Below are 22647 nucleotides of genomic sequence, written 5' to 3' on the forward strand. Positions count from 1 at the left end.
GTAGCCTGTAAAAGCAACGCACTTAAAAGAGGAGCAGCGCCGTAAGAATGCTTTGAAAGTCTGTTTGACTCCTATGATGGACTGATTTATCTTACACTCCATATGTGAGGTGAGGCCGTATTCCAAAATTATATTTCAGAAGAGAAGAGAGTGTCTTATATTCAGATCCTTAAACACCCTCATATTGCACTGCATTCTCTCAGTTGCTTTTATTTTAAATAATAACATACTGTTTGGGGAAGATACCTTACCTTAGGATGAAAGAATTTCAAATAGTGTTTAATGGGATGCTTATAGATAATGTTTAATGGGAATGATTTTTTTTTAAGGCAAAGATGATGAAGATGCACATGAAAAATTCAAAGAAAGTTTTCATGAAATGTGAGAGCAGGGAAAAAAAGAATTGTTTCTTAAATTAATATATTACTTTTATGATTTTAAATACGTATATGCAATTAAAGTATTAGAAGTACTATATATTCCCTAAAAGTACATATATATATATATTCAAATTAAACAAAATACTTGGGGGGAAAATAGTTCCCTTTGGGAAATTGAAGGGGTGCTTAATATTTGGGGTCACCCTAACATAGCAGGCCTGAGATTGCTTGCACGCTTGGCCCTTAGCTGGCATCTGGGAACTTTGATTTTAGGACAGTTTCCTGGTTCCTTATTTCTTATGCTCTGATAAGAATGGCTCATTATGTCTCTTCATGTATGCTTTATGCTGACCACCCACTTTCCTTTGGGGAATCTGGAAGTCTGGTCATTCCAGGCTGATGGTGCCTGTGTGACCAGCCCCAGTAACACCCCAGGCACTGAGTCTCTCATAAGCATCTCTGGGATAGACAACATTTAATATGGGCTGTCACCGGTTGTTGCTGGGGAGCTAACTGTGTCTTGTGTGTGTGACTCAACTGGGAGAGGGTTCTGGAAGCTTGTGCCTGGCTTTTTCCAGACTTTGCCCCATGAGCCTTAAGCCTTTTGCCTTTGCTGATCTTATAGTTATAAGTCATAGCTGTGTGTACAAATATACGCTGAATTCTGGGAGTCCTCCTAGTGAGTCATCAAAGCTGGGGGTGGTCTTGGGGGCCCTCAACACAACTTAGATTTGGGCTTGCCTTATATTTGGATATATACAGTGTATGCTAAAAAAAAAAAGTTTTCTTTTAACAGAACTATCCCTGTGGCAAAATCAACAGCAGTGAAATCAACCCACCTTGACTTCAGGAGCCAGCCCCATTAGCTAATCTAGCTCCTTGGTTTTCCAAAGGGTCACTCCAGTCATCAAAATAATCACCCAGGGCACCCTACAACTTGAATTTGCATTCCCAAGGGGATCCTCCTTTAAGAAGTGTGGCATTTCTGAGAAAAAGTGAAGGAAGCCTCTCTCCCCCACCTAACCTTGAAGGGACTCACACTTTTTTCTACCTGGCCCACAGAGGGAAGATTTCTTCGTCTTAGAAAAACACACAACAAAATTAGAGCAAAAGACAATAATCTAGCCTCTCATCTACAGAAAAAGGAAATAAATACCGTATAAACCATGTAGTTCATCAAGTAATCAATTTTAGTCCTTTTAAATCTGGTTTTCCCACTATTCTTCATTATTTTAGTGTCAGCACCTAAAAATGGAAAAGTCAATACGATCAACAATTGGGAAAATCAATTGGCCTGTCGATAAAATTACTCTTTCTTTGGTTTCGATGGAGGAAGAACAGAAAAGCAACTCCCTCCTTTAAATCTTGAAAGCACTTATCAGATCAATTTCCCAAGAAACTCTGAAAGTACCTGCAAAAATGACCAATCCATGGCAGAAATCAGTGTTCCTAATGACACAGCCACGTAACAAAATTTTATCAGCATCCAAAGGAAAACTTGTGTTTCTCCAAAAGAGCGTTCCTGTAAACTTATCTAGTCGGTTATTGGGCTCTTCGCATTCAATAAAACCTTTAAAAAAGATATGGTTCACATGAGTACTCCCATATGCAGGATTTTCTAACTGTAATAAATAGGCACCAAATCAAGCAACTAAAATTTAAAACCAAGTAAGACGTGTTTGCACAAACCATCAAATGCTGCCAGTGACTTTTCTCTTTGGAGATACTGGTGCGTTGTTTCAAGGGCCATTTTGAACTTTAAATTGGTTTCTCTAAAGAGAGAGAGGAAAAAAAGAATAGACAAATTTTTTTTAATAGTTCAAAAGGGACTATAAAGAAAATTGTACAGTGACATTAGGCAATCCTAGAAGCAAAACTAAATAATTAGCTTTGTCTATTTTCAAACTCTCCCTTCATCTTGGGAACTTCAGGCTTGGATGAAGCCATCCCCTGATCTAGAGAAAAACTCCCGACCTGGGAAATGTGGGTTTTCTTTACTGTTTGTTACTGTGGCCATTCTTGGCGGACAGAGGGACCCAGAAATGTCCCTTCCTCCTTCTAACTAAACTCTTACACCAGCCTAGGCTATCAAACTGCTGTTTAACAACTTAGCTTCTAATATTTAATCACACTAAGGTGACTCTACAAAACATATTTTTTACAGAAAGTGCTGGTAAATAGAGTGATAAATGGATCCCCCACGTCTTTGAAAGATAATTCTCTTTCTGATCCTAAATCTTGGCATGTCCCACCCGCTCGTTAGTCTCACTCCTGGGAATAGTAGCTGTTTTATCTTTGACATTGAACAATCACCCAACTGGCTTCTAGAACAAAGGAAGATCTGGGTTTTACTCGGGCGATTCCAGCTCTCCGTGAAGAAGTGTGCGCACATCGAGGGTGAAAGCAAAGCGGTTGACGCTCCAGTGGGAGATACAGGCGGCAGCCTCGAGAGCCCAACTTGGCCACTTACCGTGTGACCTTGGACAGGCTACTTCACCTCCTGTGCCTCAGTTTCCTCACCAGTAACATCGAGGTAATAATATTACTTGTCTTATACAGTTGTTGAGGAGATTAAATGAGCTAAAACATAAAACTACTGTAACCCAGCAGGCACTCAAACAATGTGCTGAAAACTTGTCAAAAACAGAACTCGATTCTGTTTGAAGTGGTAGCATCATAATCAAAAGCCACAAAGGGGGAATTCAAAACTGTCTGTCGGCGAGGACTTTAGAATTCTGTCCTTTTTCTCTAAAGTGCATATTAACAGTCATTGGTACGTGTCTGAACACTGCTCAGCAGCTCCCAAAGGGCTCGGCGAGCATTTGCCGCTGGTCCTTCCACCTGCCCTGAAAGGGGGGGAGGCAGCTTTGAGCGCCACTTGACAGATGGAACCCAACAGGGGGGTCGGGCGACTGGGGTCACTGTCGGACAGAAAGCCAGGGCAGCGGCAAGGCCGGCCCTCGGGGCTGCGGTGCAGAGCATGGCCTAGGATAAGGACAGGGGCTTCAAGGGCGAGCTTAACAGGCCCACCGAGCGCCGCTTACCCATCCAGCTCAGCCGTCTCCACATAGCAGAGGCTGTTGGGTTCGGAGCTGGACAGCAGCAAGATGTCAGCCTGTGGGAAACAAAACACACCGGTGACACACAGGCCCCAGGGCTGGACGGAGCGCCCAGCCGGACGGGAGAGCGGGGAGTGAGAGCTGCGGAGCGTGGCACTTACTGGAATGAAATCGTTCTTCTTCAGACGAATGACATCTCCAACCTGAATCTCCTTCCACTTGGTAATTTTGAATCTAAACATTAAAAATAAAGGGAAGCTATTGTTGGTTTGCTTAAGTTACCGGCAAGAGATTTGGAATTACTCTTTCAGGAAGTCAAAGGTTCTGGGAAGACATGAAAATCACAGGGGAAAAGTTTTGCTAAAAGTTCGGCCATTTAGTGATGTAACCACAAGAATCGTGTGATCCTCTGGAGGAAGCAACAATGACGGTGACTACTTTGATGTCTCCTTTCAATCTTCTATCACGTAATGAAGGGTTAAGTGGGGCTACTCAGACGTGTGACCAGGAGACACATGCTGGCCCCGTTGTTTTTGCTCATGTCCTGTGTTCCCACCTCTCCTGCCCTCTTTCATCTCCATTATCAATCACCTCCTCCGTTGCAGGTCCCAGGTGGTCCCAGGGCAGGGACACCTTATGGCTTCCACACGGGCCACCTGGAACCCTCATAGAACTTTAAAGTTTAAATTACCTTTTTAATGAGTAAGTATCACTTTTCTTATAAGTCTAATAAGGACACTGATAAAATGTAAAATAAATAAAAAGATGACTACTTTCAGCATTAAATTCCATAAGCAATACCCATTTAAATTTCTAACAAATCAGTATCTTAAAAAGTTTCAAAATATAGTCTGTTTTAAAGGTTTTCACATGTAGAAAAGATATTGCCAACAGATATTATGAACCTATACAATTAATAAACTTAATTTTCTGGAGGCAGAAATTCAATGACTATGTTTGTCCTCCATGAATTTATGGATTAAAAAGACCTAGAGATTTAAAATACATTTTTAGATATATGCTGGTTTTCCCACTTTTATAAGAATCTAATACACAATTCTTAATCCCAGGATTTAAAAGGGGGTAGGGGTTATCTTTCAATAAGTGGAATTGTATTTAGTTTACCTTTCACTATCTCTAAAATTATAAATTAACAATTTGCACGTGGGGCTCAAATGATCAGTAAACAAGTTAGCACCTTCTTGTCACAGCTCTTTGCAGGTGATAGAGGCAATTTTGTTGAACCCTCCCACTGTGATGTCCGGGTCCCCTTAGGAGGCCCTTGTTGCCCTGCCCCTTTGATGCTCAAGACCCCACACAGGCCTGACCCCACTGCAGAGGCTGCCAGGGCCACAGCCCTGCCTGCTGTGCAACCCCAACTCCCAAAGTCAAGGCAACTCAGAGCTGCTCTTTCCCAGTGTAGTCCCAACCTGAGGGCTAGTTAGCCAGAGGAGTATGGGTGACCCGTCACTCTCCCCACCCTTCACAACAGTGGTTCTGAGTGACTTAAAAGGCAATCTCTGGAACAGAATCCATTTATTTGTGAAGGAAAAAAAGCCACCTAAACATATTTATAGATTGACATCATCTATATTCAAATTAGACATAGTGGAAGTGGGCTGTAGATCAAGTAATTTTCCTTCAGTGTTGACGGGTAAAACGTCTTTGAATTGGGCCTTAGTCACTATTTTTAGCACCCGACTTTGGAGTTCTGCCACGAGGCACATGCTCAAGAAACAACTCATTACCAGCCCCGACCTGGCACTCGGGTCACAGCTGACTGTTAATTTAAACATTTATTGAGCAATCTCTGTGTGTTGGAGGCGTTGGTGGACACAAAACAAATACTCAGGACAGTCTCCTCGAGAGACTTATAGTTGGGGACAAAAGATGAAACGCCCACACAAATCATTCAAATAAAATTCAGACCATAATGAGAAAGATGAAAACAAGATGCTCTGAAAATGCAGTGAAGGAAGGAATCGCTGGAGAACTGGGGAGGGTGTCAGGGCATCTGAGCAAAGCCCTGAATGGCATATTCCAAACAGAAGGAGTCGTGTGAACACAGGAGAGCCAGTCACGCAGCCCAATTGGCAACCTCCCTAATGCACTTCGGGTAGAGCCTCCAGGTCCCAAAGGGAGCATAAAATCTTAGGAAGTTAAGAGGGTGCATGCACGGCTAGACTTTTCTAATGGTTATCTCCAAGTATGTTTCTAGACATATTTATACACTGTCGCCTTGTAACTAGGTTACCAGTGACAGACAGTACCTGCCATCCTTAATGACTTCACATGTCCTGTTGTTGATTTCATTATCCATTTTATGGCGAGCCTTTAGAAGAGAGATGGGGAAAGGTTATTTTAATAACCTCAAAATATAAAGGACTAATGGCCAAACTAAAAACTAAGCTCACAGCCGTGAGGGGAGAGTTGCATGGGCACATCCTTACCACGTCATCCACCAGGTCTTTGACGGCCGTGATGCCCAGCACCATAAGCAAGGGCACCAGGGTGGTGTACCATGCCAGCGTCGTGATCTGAGGGATGGCCTGGAAGAGAAAGGCATACATGTGTGCCCATGAGACATAGCTGGCCCACAGGCAACTGCTAATTCTAAGCTTGCTGATTCCAAGTCTAATCCAATCTCCTTCATCACTCAAGTCTGCATGCTGCAGAACTGCAGAAAAGGCATCTACGCATCCAGCTAACCTTCTTACCATCTGATTTCTCTAGCCTCTGGCCTCCTGGAACAGAGTCCAAAGGACAGTGGTTCCTGGAATCATCTCATTGTGACCTTAACTGTACACCAAGGAGACTTTGCAACATGGCACCTAAAGAAGAAGTACTCCCGTTTTTGTGTGAAAATCATAATTAACTGGAGGGTAGCATGGAATATGGATGAAAGGAGTCCTTTCGCTTTCAGGGAATGCACACAGCAGGCTCTTCGCTGCTGGGTGCTTAGCCTGGGGTCTCTGATGCAGGCAAAGGGGGCAGTGGGTATGTACTGACTCTGAAAGCTAGTGATCAGATGGGGTGTCTTTGGGGGCAATAGAAGAAAGCGCTTCCTTCACTGTCATTGCTCTTAGTCCAGGCAAGAAAGAGGCTGGCTTGCAGGAAGCCCCGCCTCCATCAAGCCAGCATACAAGTTGGAACAAAAGACTGGGAAGGAAATTTAGTGAAGATCTTTTGTCACCATCTTATTGATCATTGGGCCATATGATATACTGGTTAAAATAACAGGACTTAGAGTCAAGCTCCTGGACCCAGGTCCTGCCCAGTTCTACCACTTCTGGGCACTTGGAGCAAGCTCCTTTGTCTTGCCAGGCCTCCATTCTCTGCAAAAAATGGAGGTTATGATAGTACTCAACTCAGAGCACAAGAATTCAGTGAAGTAACAGTGCAAGTAAAGGGCTGTCTAAGGCTGTTACTATTACCCCAAGTCGGACAGCTGTACAATAGGTGTAACTCCCTTTACCCTGATAGAAGGAAGTTAGTGGAAAAGTCGCCCACTCATCACAAGCAGGACTTGATAATTTGTAGTGTTTATCTCTACAAGCCTATCTCCAAGGTCCCTCTTGATAACTCGACCATCCTTGTACTGTGAAGTCAGCAGGTCTTACATTCCACTAAATCTGATAAGTATCTATTTCTCTCTCCCTCCTTCCCTCTCTTTCTCCCCTCTACTCCATGCAGCCTTCATCCCCACCCAGACACACATGCTACCATTTTCACAAAACCTTACTGGGTGAATCCCAGCAGGTGACATTATTTTCCAAATCCAATGCTCAATATAAAGAATGTGATAAAACCAAGTGGATGTGCCATCCTTTGTAACCTGTACATGAGATGCTAAAGGTCAACTCCCAGTGGTAGAGTTCCTTGGATTATAACAACAGTTCTTAAGCAGATAAAATCAATGCTCTCCAGATAAGTGAATTTTTTTTTTGCCACAATTAAGGGGGAAAAAAAAACAACTTAGAAAAATAGGTCTCTTCCAATGTGAAACCACTTCACAAAAATGATTTATTGAGATTTATAATCAAAATATGAATGAAAGTCAATAATATCCTTGGGGAAATTAGGTATTTCAATAAAAAAGGAAAGCATAAACAATAGATTAAATCTTAAGGTACAGATAATTTTACAACATGAAGATTTTGACTTGATTCAAATCAGAGAAGCCAGTTTTAACATTCACATGAGTATAGAATGGAATTTTCTAAAATACAGAATTAAAATAACATTTCCATTTGCTCCTTTCCCCTGTTCATTTAGCACCAATGGAGCCAGTTCTGTGTGGGGAGCATATTCCCATAGGAGCAGCACCCTGACGTTAATATAAAAACTTTCAAGGTCAGTTGCATTATGTGCGTCCACAGCGTAAATGTCATTGAGTCACCATAATTCAAACCAGATTTTAAGATATCAAAGGGCATTACCTGTAAGATAAGAAGAACCAGGAAATAGAAATTGGCTGCTCTCTTAAACTGCTCAAACAAATTCATTGGTAGAAAGGTAAACGCATTATACTTGTACGTTTTAATTCCATTGCTCTGTGGGAAGAAATAAGAAAGTCATTCTAAATCACGCACCCATCTATCACAATGCACACACGTCTGCAAAAACCACTAAGTCCTGTGGCCAACAGTGACACAGAGGCATCACTTGTCAGGCAGAAAGGTACTGCGATTTCCTTTAAGCTTCTAACTCTAATCAGGCCTCAAAATGACTCCTTGGAGGCCCGAGTCAGAGTCGCTATCAAGACGCAGACATCTCACCCAGGAGTCTCTGACAAATCCAACTGGGACCGAATGGGCCCTGCTCTATCCTTGACCCCTAGAGCCTCTTAGAGACACGGGACAGAGGGAGATGTCAACATGGGTGGCAAAGCAAGAAGGGGAAGAACACTCTTATTCAAGGGGGGATGGAGGCTGCTGTGTAATGAAGAGTAACAAACACCGCCGTGGGCACTGTGTGCCCCAGAAGTATACTCAGGTCCTATCCCTGATACCTGTGCACGTCACCTCATTTGGAAATAGGGTCTTCGCAGATGTAATCAAGTTACAGCCAAAACCGGACTTTGGTGGGCCCTAGTCAAGTAACTGCTGTCCTTAGAAGGGGAAAAATGGGACACAGAGGAACATGGGGAAGTCCACGTGAAGACTGAGGCATGGAGGGGGAAGCTTCTGCAAGCCAAGGAATGGCAAAAACAGTCGGGTGCCCCCAGAAGCTGGGCCAGGTGCTGGGAAAAGAGTGTTCCTCAGGTCCTCCCGAAGGAACCAGCCCTGCCAACACCCTCAACTGAGACTCTGGTCCCTGGGGGACAATGCACTTCTGTGGTCTTCAACCACCCAGTTTATGGTCCTTTGTTACAGCTGCACCAGGGAGCTAAGAGACGTAACGTTTCAGCCACCACTTCACAGGCGTCCTTTATCATATTTCAAGGGTAATAAGCATTCCTGAGGTGAAAATATCTTCAAAATCTCTAAATCCACCATAGGCAGAAAAGGAGGAGATAAGTTATTAAGATTCCTTTCCATTTTTTCTTACTGTCAAACACAAGGCTTCTGTGATAATATTGTATATTCTTTCATTAAACATGTTAAAGAGAGGTTTGCAAATACACAAGGAAATTTTCAATCTACGTAATTTTGTTTTGTTTTGTTTTAAGGCACCCCTGTATGGCTCAGGGCAGTCAAACTTACTGTGAGGACATTCGATAGAACTAGCAATGATTGTCATGGCCCGGGCCAGGGGTTACCTGGAAGTGGGTGTCACGCAAAACTAGTAAGCCTGCTGGCCATTGGAGAAAACTGGCTTTTGGTACAGATACTTTAGGCAGTTAAAGTCAACTTACCGCATATTTGCTCTCCTTGATACAAAAGAACTTGGTGTTCATAAAATGAGGCTGTTCGTGGAAGCTGCGATCATTTGCTTTGACCTGCCATGTACAGTCTTTAAAAGAAAAAAAAAAAAAAGAAGAAAAAGCCCATCAGGCAGAGAATTAGCATGTTGCTATGGGCTGAATTTGAATTGTGTCCTTCCTGGATTCATATGCCAAAATCTTAGCCCCCACCCTTCCTCCAGAATACGACCTTATTTGGAAATAGTCACAGCAGATGGAATCAATTTAAAGTGAGGTCATTAGGATGGGCCTTAAGCCAATATGACTAATATTCTTATTTTAAAAAAAGAGTAAATTTGGACACAGAGAAACACAGAGGGAAGATGATGTGAAGTCACAGGGGAAAGACCTACAAACGAAGGAGAGAGGCTGGGAACAGATCCTTCCCTGAAGGAGTAACATCGTCAACCCCTTGAACTTGAACTTCCAGCCTCCTGAACAGTGAGACAAGAACCGTCTGCTGTTGATGTACCCCAGCTTGTGGTGCTTTGTTATGCTAGTCCTAGGACACTACTGAACACACTGTAACTTGTCCGAAGAGGTTAGGATTCGAAAAGAGCAAACCCCAGATGGTCCCAGCTAAATTAAACTATTTTCTCAAACTCACATCCTTGTCTTTAACCACCCAGTTTGTGGTCCTGTTACAGCAGGCCTAGGGAACGAATTTATAACATTTATAACTGATTAAATATTTAGTGAATGACTAAATCAAAGAAAAAGGGCATCACCAACAAACCCAACACCTTCGTGTCCTGATCGTGGGTCAGTGTTACGCAGGGTTTCATCCCGATCTCAAGTATCTGTCATCTCTGTCAGTTCATTTTGTGTACTTAATGTCACATCTACTGTTCAACGCAGGGTTTCATCCCGATCTCAAGTATCTGTCATCTCTGTCAGTTCATTTTGTGTACTTAATGTCACATCTACTGTTCAATCGTCATTGAATCCAGGGCACCTGAGAAAGTCCACAGCTTCTCTGTTGCTGGGGGAAAATGTCTCACCCAACAGCATCTCTTCAAACCCTCCTCCCTCACCCCACCCTACACTTTTTCTAACTTGATTCTCCTTGGGGGTGGGTTTTGCCCCAGTTATCGGAAGGTGTTGTCTCCTGGTTTAACAGGACAGTTCTCAACTGTGGAAGCCTCTTGTGTGCCCCCTTCACTTTTCCCTGCTTTCTACCCGTCAGCCAAGCACACTCCTAACGTGTGCTCAACACTCTCGTTTTTCCGTACAGGTTTGCCAAACAAGCCCCCAACGTAAACCGTTCAGGCCAGTTTTTTATCTATATCACGTGTGTTCTTCAGTGAATTGCTTTTTAACATTGAGTTTTATTCATGCAAATGTGAAAAACTGCTATTCATTTCCGCAGTTCCCCAGTATCCCATCCTATGCATATACCACGATTTATCAAATCTCTGCAATGACTGTTGGGGTGTTCCTAGTGTTTTGCTATTACAGATTAGTTCTCCATAAATATTCTCATGGTTGTCTCCTGGAACTCATAAGATTTGTCTCCAGGGATTTGCTGAGTGGAACTGCTAAGTCTAGACGATGACTTGTCTTTTGGTTGCCCATGAGTCTTGACGCACCCCTCCTCCCTCTCTTGAACGTCCCCTGAAGGAATACGAGTCCAGTCATCATTCAGGGACTTTTGGGGGGAAGGGAAAGAAGAGAAGAGGGAGGCGTTGGTGTGCCTTTCAGCTACAGCCTTGGGGAACCAAAGCCAGGAGGGGCTGAGGCAGGGCAGTGCCCTCCTGCAGCTCTGCCGAACGTGTGTGTCAAGTGGGGTTGCCTGACTGAAGACTGGGCACTCAGGTTACAGCACAGTGACATCACACATTTCCCTGGCCACCCTCTGTGCTCTCCACGGTGTCCTCCACAGCTTTAGACACAATAGCCACCTCTCTACCTCATGGTGACCACTGTTTTGTGGTAGGGCTGGCTTTTTGGTTCCTCAAGGAAGAGCCAGCCCCCAGTGGGTCTCTTACTTCCAGAACCTGAAGTAGCAGGAGAGGGGCCCCTCCCTGATTTATGGGCTGTCTTAGGATCCTATGCGGTGGAGCTGTGGCTGCTGCCCCCTGGGCTGCTCCAAACTTGTTTCTCAGCCTTGCTGGAAGTCGATTTCCTAGTTGACCTGTCACCCTATATCCACCCGCCTGTTTTGGGTTTTTGCCCATCTGCTTTTGACTTTTACTGTCTGATGATGTATAGCTTTATAGCACCATTTGTTCAGTGCTTACTATGTGCTAGGCATCATGTCAAGTAGTTAATATCTCAATTTTACAGATGAGGAAACAGGCTCAAGAGGATCTATGACTTGACTGGTGGGAGAATCATAACTTAAAGTCTGGCAGTCCAGCCTCTCCATCCACCTCACTGTAGTGACCAGGTCTCCTTTTGTGACTCATGCTCCAAACCCCCTTAAGAGCTCTGCCAGTGAGCCAACTTGGGAGTGTCACTTACAAGTTTAAGGTCAACCTTTCTATCGCTATCCAAGTACAAGGCTGTGCTTGGTCTCCTAACAGGAAGTCAGAGCATGTTGCTGCTATGGAAGCTCAAGTCAGGATATTCTAACTTAGGAAGAAAAGTCAAGGAACCTCTCTGGCATTGGGTTTCCAACGATTTGTGTTGGAATGCGTATGCTGGATGAAATTCCTTTGTGATGCACACATGAGTGGGTAAATGAATGAAGCAGGTTTTGATTGACCTTTTCTACAAACCTGCCCCTCTCCAGAGACCATAAAAAAAAGTGAAAAGTGTTCTGTGGTCAAATACATTTGCAAAAGACAATATACCACATCCCTCTCTTAGACAGTCAGTGGACCCACTGGTATATTCAAGGCTCTGAGAAGTCCTGTAGTAAAAAAAACTTATTTAGCTCAGTCTTCAAAATTAATGTGACCACAGGCACTTAAAAAAAAAATCACAGAACTATTAATATGGTTTGAAAAATGCTGTGCTAAAGAACATGCCTTTAGGAAGGGCAGCAAAATAGTACTTGGAAATGTCTGTCTTTTTGATCAAACATTTACCAAGTACCCAAATGGAACAGAGAACTATACTGGATACTTGGACCACAAGGCTAATTTATAGAAAAAGGAGGAATCTTGTCCCATTTTCTAGAATGGAAATATTGACTAAGAAAAGAGAACTAATATATTTACTAGCAAAAAATATACATTCACCATTTGGCCCTTCAGTTCAAAGCTAGAACGATGTCAGCTACCCAAGGGGTGGGTCTAGCAAACCCCTCAATACATGTACGTGTCCAGAGATGCGTTTAACATCAGCCAGCTGTGGCTCAAGATCATCCCCGTATCTGGTAAATGTGTATTCAAAACATGTCAGTGTCGCTACATGATGTTCAGAGTGTTCCCACGGCCACCAAGTCCTTTGATCACTGCCATCTGGAAAAGGAAGTAAGCTTGGTCTGGCCCCTCAGCCTGTCCCGGCTGGTTCTGAATTTTGCCAACGGACACACCAGCAGCCAGCAAGCTGCACTGGTAGGTACACACTGCAGCAAACCAGTAGAGTAAAAAGATCAAAAGTTGAATGTCAGAAAGAAAACAACCAACCAACCAACCAACCAGAGAAACGGGCAAAGGGTGTGACTAGACAGTTCCTACACAGGGAAACTCAAATGGCTCTTCAATATGTGAAAAGATACTCAAGTGCATAAAAAGGGATGTGCAGTTCCATCAGTGGGAAATATCAGCAGAGATTAAAGAAGCTGAGGACACGCCAAGCTGAAAAATGAGTGGAGAAACAGGCCCTCTTGGGCGGTCTCTGCAGAGGGCAATTTGAACAGATCTATTTATCTGTAACATACACACACACACATATGCACACGCTGGCTGAGCGATCCCAGTTCTCAAAGTATATCCCCCATGTATGCACTCATGCACGGGAGAAATGACAGAGCTCCGGGCTCCTCCATGCAGCCCTGATGATCAGAAAGATTAGGAACAGCCTAAATGCCACTGTGAGCAGCTGGCTAAACATCCACACGGCAAGAGCCCACGCAGTCTGCAAAATGAAGGCACCTTCACGTGTACTAGTAGGAGAGAGTTCCAAATTACACTAATGACAAAGCAGACAGTGTCTGCTGTGTCACCTTCAGCTAGGTGACACACTGAATTAATGCACAGCAGGAATGCATTAATGACAAGCACTTATGCCTGTGTGTTCATGTGTGTGCTTATCTGTGGGTATGTAAGAGCATATGTTCACAAGTATTCTTAGCACATACAAGCATGTGTATATCTCTGGAAGGACATTTGAGAAACCGGTAACAGCATTTAAACGTGTTCACTTAATAACTATTTGTGAAACGATGTACCTGTATTCTAAGCACTTTTCAGTATTTAAAAATATAGAAAAAGAAATCAAAACAGAAGCACAGGCAAGCCAAAAAGAAAGGCGGAGTTAGGAGGGAACTAGCCCAGGATGCTGGCGACGGCAAGAACAGCCCAGGTGAAGGAGCGAAACCGGGACCTAACACTGAGCTGAGCCAAGGTCTCCGGAGGGCCTGGGGCTGGACGGGGCCTGCGAGGCGTCAGGCGGGGGCAGGAGTATTGCAAAGAGAAGTGCACCTTGTCTGCTCTTTGCTCCTGATGCCAGCAGGGGTTCTGTCTTTCTTGGGTCACTGAGCCGTACATGTGCTGGGTCCTCCCACTCTACCCTGGGCCCAGAACAGCCACCAGGCCACCAGGGGTAGGACGGAAGGTGAGGCTTAACATATGATAAAATCCACTCTGCCCAGGGAAGCGGATGGAGCTCATCCTCCTATGTCAAGCATCTAGTCTTCGCAGATTAGGCTCAACCTCTATCCATAGTGTCTCTGAAACGTGTAGATGGAGAAAAAGCACGTCAGCTGCAATAGTTGATTGCAGTGGTTCTCCGAGTGTGGGCTGCAGACCAGCAGCAGATTTGAAGGTGCCCGACATTCAGATGTTGAAACCACATGGGAAGCGAGCGTGGAGGAAGAGCGGGGAGCCAGGAGCGGACAGAGGTGCTCCATAGTGGATGGCGGAGGGGGAATCCACGAACGTTCAGAAGGCTCAGGAGGAGTCAGGGGAACCGGCGTTACGGAGCAAAAGTAGCAGGGACAGATGTGCCCAGTAAGAAGGGACAGAGATGTACTTATCAAGATAAGTTTCTTCTGGATAAGAAACTAAAAGGGGGCTTACTGGCAGGTATTTTTAGGATGGACAAGCTACATCACCTGAGATCTGGTTAGAAATGCAGAATCTCAGGACACACCCAGACCTCTGCCCCAGGACGGGCATTTTCACAGGATCCCAGATGGATTCCTATGCACCTCGACTGTGGGATGTGCTGCTCTTGATCCTAATGGAATCCCTAAGGGTTTTCTTTTTAATCACATCCCGATGCCCCGTCTACCTCCAGGGGCTTCTGCTCTACTCTGGGTGAGCCCAGCAAAGGTCTCCCTAGTTTGCAGGTAAAGTTGTGCCCACTGTTCAAGTGCAGCGTTTCTCAGCCTTTCTCCTGCCTCCATCACACCTGAGGGTGCGAGACCCTCCCAGCAATATACATCGTCACTCAGCGATACACTGCAGGGGATAAGCAAAGCAGGACTTTGGAGTTTCAACTGCCTTTTGTAGTAAAGATTCCTCACCCTCATTGAGAATCATGGGGAATCTTGTCAACAGATTCTGACTGGCTGGTCTGGGAGGAGCTGGAGGTTCTGCATTTAACGAGCACACCAGTGATGCTAGCTGGTGACCGCCAGGCTCTGATGAGCAAGTGTGCTAGGTAGGGCATGAGATGGATTGTTCTACTGATTCGAGATAGCAACTGGTAAAATTCATATTAAAATATGGATTCTCCCCTTGTCTCACTCCAGAGATGCGCTATCGGCATCTCCAGAGACTGGGCCCAGGCACCCATGGGGTTTTAAAAGGTCCACACCTGGTGGTGATTCGGATGCACCAGCAAGATTGAGCACCCCCAGTTGAGAGAGACAGAACTTGAGAGAGAGAAACTGACTTGCTTGGGTGACTTCTATCATTAAAAATGAAGGATCCAAGCAGGCAATAAGGAAAACAACAGCCATGTTAGGTCTCCATAAGCAAAAAGCTCCTCTCTTCAGGTTTGGTCATAAATGACACTACTCAGAAGCAAGTTCTAGGGACTGAGATGGCAGTCTCACCACCCCACCCCTATTATAAGCCACTCGGCACAGGAACACCCCCACCCCACACACAACACTCACACACCCTTTATTTTACAAGCTGTCAGTTACTGTGCTTTTCTTAAGGCTGAAGTGGTAACAGGCAAGCAGTTTATGGCCAGTTAGAGAAAGAAATTAAGTAATCAGAGTGGAATTTTCACATTAGGTAAGTGTCAAAAATTGGAAACGTATCTAATCAAGCAGGAAACATTGCTCCTCGGCACGCCCCAAAGGATTTCTTAGGATTCACATATTTCAGTGGACTTGCTTCCTCTGTTTTCTGATTCCAGATGAACCAGAATTCATAGATGCTCCAGAGATCCACACCCTCCATTCCTATTCTCCCAAGACAGCACCTCCGATGGTTTGCAGCTGCTCTTCTCTGCTGATGCCACACCCAGTCTGACGTCACACTGAGAACACTTTCTCCCTGTGTCCTGACGCTCCGTGGTGACACCTTTAAACCTTAACGACTCAACATGCCATCCTAAATACCGTCAACCCATGACCACTTCACCCCTACACAAAATTCTGAGTTGGGAAAGGCTTTTAAAGAAATGCAGTTTTCTATTTTCAAATACAGAGAGCAACACAACCCAGTCAAGAAAGAATGACTTTGGGGATCACATAGTAGCTTAAAAAAAAAAAAAAAAAGATAAATGATGTTGAAGCTTTTATGCGAATCATCTCCAGCTCTAAGTTGTAGAATCAGAATCAGTCCGTTCTAATATGCAGCAGTCATGCGTCTGAAAACGTATGCACATGTGCTGATACGGATGGCTGTGCGGGGGGGGGGGGGGGGGGTACATGCGAGCTTACGGAATGAGTTGGGGGGCAGGTACTCACTGAAGAGGCTCCTCTCCTAAAGCCCTTGCCTGGACTCTCCCTCTCCCTAAGAATATGCTACTTACATGGGTACAGCAAAACCCAAAAGCCAGCCAACCACTCTAAGGACTGCATTCTGGAAACTAAAGCTCAGCGCTGTCTATTACATTGTGGATAAGACTTTAAAATTCTGTCACTTCCCAGGGCCAAGGCTGTACCATTCCTGCTCATTTCTTACTATCTCTAGTTGCCAGCTAGCCAGCAACACAAGTGGCTGTCCCATAAATATCTCCACCTGGTCAGGTTCAAAACAACAATCCTCTCCTTGACCTACAGAGGGGCTCCGCCCCCGCCCCCACCGTGACTCATTCCCACAGGCGTCTCTGTCACCCACTGCGGCAGAAAGCACTTCCCAAAGGCAGCTGCAACAGCATCCCCCATCCTGCAACGTGCCCTTGTTACGCCCTCAGCAAGAAGTGGCATCTGATTTCCCTTCCCTTGAATCAGGGCTGGCCTCAGTGACTCCCTTGTAACCAAGAGAACGTAGCTTCCGTGACGCTGCCTGAATTCTGTAGCTGGCCTCTGCTGTGATCTCTTGGGACAAAGGTCCTCAGGACAATCCCCATGCAGCCCGGGCCATGCTGGGAGGAGCCCAAGACACTTGGGGGTGCTCCCATCCGAAGACCCAGTCGAGCCTTCGAGTTATCCAGCTCAAGTGCCGGACGCAGGAGTGAAGAAGCTTCCAGATGACTGCAGGCCCCAACAGTTCAAGTCCCCTCCGTTGTTCAAGTCCTCACAGCTGAGGTCCCAAACACCCTAGAGCAGAAACAAGCCATCCCCACTGTGCCCTGTCTGAACTGCCGACTGTGAACGTCGTGAATTGGTCATTTTATGCCAGTCTCCATTCAGGGCCCTCCCTCCGCACCATCACGCCCACCGGGTCTCTGAGTCACACTCAGAGATGTGGTACCTGAGGCAGACGAAAGGGATTAGCTTGCCCAAGAAAGGCGTGGAGAGAGAGCAGGGGATGAACAGAAACGCGACACTGTAAAGGTGGGACGGGGGAGACAGGAGTGTTGGGACCAGAGGCTATCACCTGCCCAGGAGCTCAGCGTTTCCTGAGGAAGAGGCTGTTGAAAGGCCGAGCACGTCAGAGAAAACAGAGGCCAGGAGGCGACTGATAAAATCTCACCGGACTTGGCCCCGGGGTTCTTGGTGACCTTTGAGAAAGCGTTATCCATGGGATGGTAAAAGAATCCAAGAGAACCGTGGGATGTGGGAGGAAATGGGTTTCCAGAGGCATGGCCATGAGGACAGGAGACAGGACACGGCCTGAGGCAGAAAGCAGGACTCGGGTAAGAATTTACTGTAGACAAGGAAGCTGTGGGTGTGCCTGTAAGCCAGCCAGAGCCAGAGGACAGAGCTCACTAATACAGTGACAAGGCCAAGGAGACAGCTGTTCCACTCCACCCCAGGCTCAGAAGAGCGACCCAGTCCGCACTGGTCCAGGAACCCTCTCCAGGTCACCACCTTTTCTCGAGAACCTCATCGCCAAGCCGGTTCCCACAGCAACACCCACACAGCTGACCTAGTGACACCGGGATGGCAAACTAAAAAACAAACAAACGGAAAGACCCAGCATTCTAGCTTCCCGGAATTGAAGGAAGCTGTGGCTGAATAGAATGAAACTGGTTTCTTTAAAGCCCAAACTTCTGGATCCTTTTATGCCAAAGGACAACCTCAAACTCCACAATGAAGACTAAGAATTCTGAGTTTCAGGTCACAGGGGCCACAGACTCTTGGTGTCCTGGGGCGCTTGGTGGGACTAGTGTTTTCCAGAACACACTCCAGTTAATACTGTTCTGTGCTAGTGTGTTCAGCAGGAAAAAAGAGTGTTCATCCCGCAGCATGGAAAACATCCCCACTTGTTCCTGTCAGTCCTTGCTCAATGTAAACAAAGGGTCAAGTTCCCCTCATCAAACCTGTGGGCGCATTCGAACAGCGTGACTGCGCCTGTTCTTAGTTCCACGGCCCTCAGTCACTGTCCTTCTGCGGAAAAGCACTTGCGATGGGTCTCTCAAAACACTGGCTTCACACTAAAGCTCAGCTGGGCTAGGGCATGTTTCAAAAAAGAGAACCAACTCTCTGCCCTAAGATGATCCTGGGAGAGAAATGAATGTGGGTCCCGAAGTTTTGGGCACTGCTCCGCTGTGATGGGCACTGGGCCTTGGTGTTACTCAGCCCAATGGGACTTCACAGAGTGACTCACGATCCAGTGTCCTAAAGAACTGGATTCTTTGAAGAAAACTGCCCTTCATGTAAAATGTCGAGACAGAGTGACACTGACCTTAATTGAGAAAATGCCCACTTGAGATTAAGAAAGGGGGAAAGAGGGATGCAGAGGAAGAAGGGAGGGAGGGAGAGAGGAGAGAAGGAAGCAGACTAGCTGGGGCGAATGCCAGGCAGAAGTAGGAAGGGATGGGGGGAGGGTCTGGCACTTACTGAATGTCCTCTGTGTGTTTGGGAAGGGCAGACAGAGGTGTCAGGACAGTAATATTAAAAGTCACAAGCACATTCATTTGACAGGGGCTTTGAGATATGAGAACCACCAAATTCTTCTAGAAATATAAGCCACCATTGGAAAAGATGGTGAAGCGACAAGATCACGCCTGAGCACCCTCAGTGCCTGTATTCTGAGAGCAGAAATCGGCAAGAAATACGACCTGCCAGCTGACCCATCAGCAGAGAGCCCTGAGCACCAGAATGTGAAGGCAGAGTTGGAAAAACCCAGAGGTGACGGCTGCCACCCACTACGTGCTTGTCTGACATTTCTGCAGGCATCCAACCCCAGTGCCTTTGCTGCGACCTTAGCCACACATCTGATAGCGTGACACCAAGCCCCGGCAGCCAGGTTCACCCACTGAACCTGCTCTCTGCCAGCTCATCAGGTACCTACATATGGTAGAGATTCCAGGGCTGCGACATGAAACTTAGATGCGCAGCGGGGAAGGAATGGGGAAGAAACACGTTGTGCACTTTCTGGGCAACCAGCTAGAACTCCTCGCTGGCTTTTCCCGACCGAACACTCTCCAGTCTGGGCCTGTTATGACAGAAGCCACATTCCTGTTCAGGTTGGCAGTGATTCCATTTTAATTTAGCTCGATTGTCATGACTCCTACTTAGAGACAGAAAGCACTTAAGCTTAATACTCAACAGCTTAAAATTGTGTCCACAGGAAGGTCTAAAATTCTACATGTTTGATGTGGAAAGCTGAGAATGGGCAACCGATATACACGAACTGACGGCCTCCCCAGGTTTCCCGGCCTGCGGTGGGCAGGGCCTGCGTGGACACATGCTTTCCTCACACTGAGAACCTGCCCCCACATAAGAGCAAAGAGAGGCATCGTCTGACCAGCGCAGGAGGAATCATTGCATAAGTGTAAGGGATTTCATGCCATGCCATTCTTTCCTCTTGGTGAAAACCCAGGCAGCAGGACCCGAAGGAGAGACAAGCGGGTGCAGAGTGACATCAGGGGAGCAGACTTCTCGGAGACCTTGGAAAGGCAGACTGCCAGTGATGGAGACTTTGGAGAAACCAGGTAAAACCAGATGTCTTTCTGATAGAGGCTATGGAGAGGTGTGTCTGGAGAGTCAGAAGCAGATCAGTTTCACGGAGATTTCTGTGAGTGGGAAACTAAAGTTATTTAGCTGGAATTCTAGGAACCTTGAGGAAACATTTTCAATCTGGAACAAATGTGGGGTCCAGAGAGAAAAGGATCAGTTTCCTCATGGACCAGAAGAGCTATAAGAAAAGACCACATTTATTTACCAGGGTGGGTGAACCAGTAGGAAATGAAATAGAAAAGCCACCGGGAAAAAGCATAGTTGTGAAAGTGAGCTATGTTCTGTTATCCTAAATGACGGACTGCCTATGGCCATTTTCAAGAAACGTCAGTAGAGCTGAGTAATTGTGGCAGAGACTATGTGGCCCACAGAGCCTAAAATATTTACTCTCTGGCCTGTAACAAGAAATTTGCAGCCCTGGTCTAGATGCTACCTTGAAGCTGCCCGGATTCTGGGCAAGCAGCACAGTTTGCTGCATAACAGGTTCCACATGGCAATCAGAGACCTACAAAAAATTTCCTAGAGAAATAGAGCCAAAACCATGTTATAGTCACTAATGACTGAACAAAAGGTATGGCAACTCCAAGGTCCCTGGGTGCAGTAACAAGCAAATTCTTCCACATGTAACTCCCTTCTAAAAATACAGACACTAACAAAGACCAAAGACCTTCTATTTCTGGGCAGAACTTGTCAGGTGAGGTGGACCAGCCCATGTATTGAGGACGCTGTGTACTTGTCCAAGCCCATCAACCACTCTCCCAGTTGCATCCTGACATAACAGAAGGAAGATGGCCCCTGGACCATATCGAACATGGGCCATCCATCCTTTGCAGCCATTGCCACTGTTCATATGAGGATGACAAGGACAGTACCTGGTCCCCAAAGCGGTTACCTTTTCTGAATGTTTCCCGTCTTTCCTCCACTTCTCTGTTGACTCGATTCTGTGCTGGTTCCACCTCAGGCCCCTGGTCCTCAAGTTCATCTTCTGTTTCATCATCACTGTAGGGAACCACTTCATCATTAGGCTGAGAATCCTCCTCAAATGTCGTTTCTGAATCTCTTTCTGTACTCATTCTGCTGCCAAATTGGAACTACCTGGTTTAAAAGAAAGGGAAGCCAGAGTGAATTATGATCTGTGCCCAGTTTTTGGCAGAATTCTGCCTACATCTGGTTATAATGCCCTTTTATCGGAACATATAAATATTTATACTAACATATAAATATGTCTGAATAATCACCCCAAAGTTCAAATTATCATGCAAATAAGAACAAAACCATTCATTATTGATTAAATACTTGGGTAACGGTGAACAACAATGAAAATGGAGCTGCAAATTTATGTTTTAAGTGGATAGATATTTCAAATTGTGGGTCTCTTCCCAGCAAAATCAATTTAATTGCTTCACAACCAACATTCAAATAAAGAGAAATAGATTCTAAAATATCAGAGTACAGCACACACAGTGAGAGTTAGTACTGTTGGTGGGACAGTTTTACGAAACCGATGCATACACACATTTATTTGCATTGTGAGTCTTCATGGAATTGAATTTCTTACTGTGGATGGCTCACAAAATTTAAAACCCATTGCCCTAAGATATCTGGTTTCTGCTAACATGAATATTCTGAGTCATTACTCTGATATATTAACACTACAATCTTAGGTCCTCAAAGTTTGCTAATGACTTCATGGGAGCACTTGTAGACAATTTTCCTAACTGCCACCACCCACCTTATCTAGACTTTGTATTTATGTATATGCCACTGTATAAAATGACTCTACCCAAGTGACAAGGACAACCTTCGTTACATTTATATTAGGAAAATATTTACACAAACACTTCAGGACAGACATATAGCCGGGCATTATTTACATGCCCATTGCACTGCTATGTACTCAGTATTGTCAATAGCACCTCGCATTTATTTAGTATTACCAGCACACAAGCCTGAAATGCTTTATAGACATTGGCCCTTGAACTTTCCTACACCACCTTGGTGAAGATAACACTGTTCTTCCTACTCGACGGGGGAGAAAGCCCAAACTCAGTGATGTTAAATAACTTGCACAATAATTATTAAAAATTTGCAACAAAAACAACTGCTTTCCAGAGAGAGATTTTCTATGTTCCACTTTTATGTTACAGTTTGTTATATACTTCAATGGAGTGTTAGTTGCCTTGTGTGGAACTATTTAGCTGATTGCATGCTTTGTACCAAATCCAGCCTCTTGGGGATCTACAGTGTTATAGCCATACGTGCATCTTGGAAATGTTCAAATATTGATGAGGCTTTTCTCCAGTATTATTTAAAATGGTAAAACCCAGAAACAACCTCGATGTCCAGTGATTGGCAACTGTGGACATAAACTGTGGCCTCCTCATACTATGGGGACAGATCTAAATTGTCGTTTAGATCATGATCACAAGAGTTTTTAATGCCATTGCAAACGTCCAAACACATTAAGTTGAAAAGTGAGTTATAATCCATGTGTACAGGACAGTCACAGTTATTCACACCCACATATTTATCCATTTTCCAAAATCCCACCAACTGTCATGCATGATCTTAAGTGCTTGATTGTTTGGCCTACAGTAAGTACTCAAACATTAGCCATTGTTATTGTTAACAATTATTTCCATAATTAGAAAACAATGCTAT

The 22647-nt window shown here is 45.1% G+C and overlaps 1 protein-coding gene and 1 long non-coding RNA gene across 3 annotated transcripts in view; one reads left to right on the top strand and one right to left on the bottom strand.

Annotated features, from left to right (window-relative positions):
- The window catches only part of LOC148092789 (uncharacterized), a 61477-nt gene extending 45151 nt beyond the window's left edge, over nucleotides 1-16326 (top strand). The window contains exon 3 of the long non-coding RNA XR_015714834.1: nucleotides 15828-16326. This is a non-coding gene — a long non-coding RNA (uncharacterized LOC148092789). The remainder of the gene's footprint in view (nucleotides 1-15827) is intronic.
- ATP8B1 (ATPase phospholipid transporting 8B1) overlaps nucleotides 1-21222 on the bottom strand; it is a 53511-nt gene extending 32289 nt beyond the window's left edge. The window contains exons 1-10 of one of the 2 annotated variants that reach the window (XM_016223519.2): nucleotides 20879-21222; nucleotides 9297-9394; nucleotides 7879-7992; nucleotides 5890-5988; nucleotides 5710-5771; nucleotides 3601-3673; nucleotides 3425-3495; nucleotides 2070-2152; nucleotides 1792-1950; nucleotides 1537-1625 (exon numbers count right to left, since the gene is read on the bottom strand). In XM_016223519.2, the coding sequence (XP_016079005.1) occupies nucleotides 1537-1625; nucleotides 1792-1950; nucleotides 2070-2152; nucleotides 3425-3495; nucleotides 3601-3673; nucleotides 5710-5771; nucleotides 5890-5988; nucleotides 7879-7992; nucleotides 9297-9394; nucleotides 20879-21059 (1029 nt within the window). In that variant the 5' untranslated portion in view covers nucleotides 21060-21222. The remainder of the gene's footprint in view (nucleotides 1-1536; nucleotides 1626-1791; nucleotides 1951-2069; nucleotides 2153-3424; nucleotides 3496-3600; nucleotides 3674-5709; nucleotides 5772-5889; nucleotides 5989-7878; nucleotides 7993-9296; nucleotides 9395-20878) is intronic. The other variant, XM_087819120.1, reaches the window with a different exon arrangement.
- Between the last annotated feature and the right edge of the window lie 1425 nt (nucleotides 21223-22647).

The sequence above is a fragment of the Miniopterus natalensis genome, chromosome 7, assembly GCF_054644295.1.
Source record: "Miniopterus natalensis isolate mMinNat1 chromosome 7, mMinNat1.hap1, whole genome shotgun sequence".
NCBI lineage: Eukaryota > Metazoa > Chordata > Mammalia > Chiroptera > Miniopteridae > Miniopterus > Miniopterus natalensis.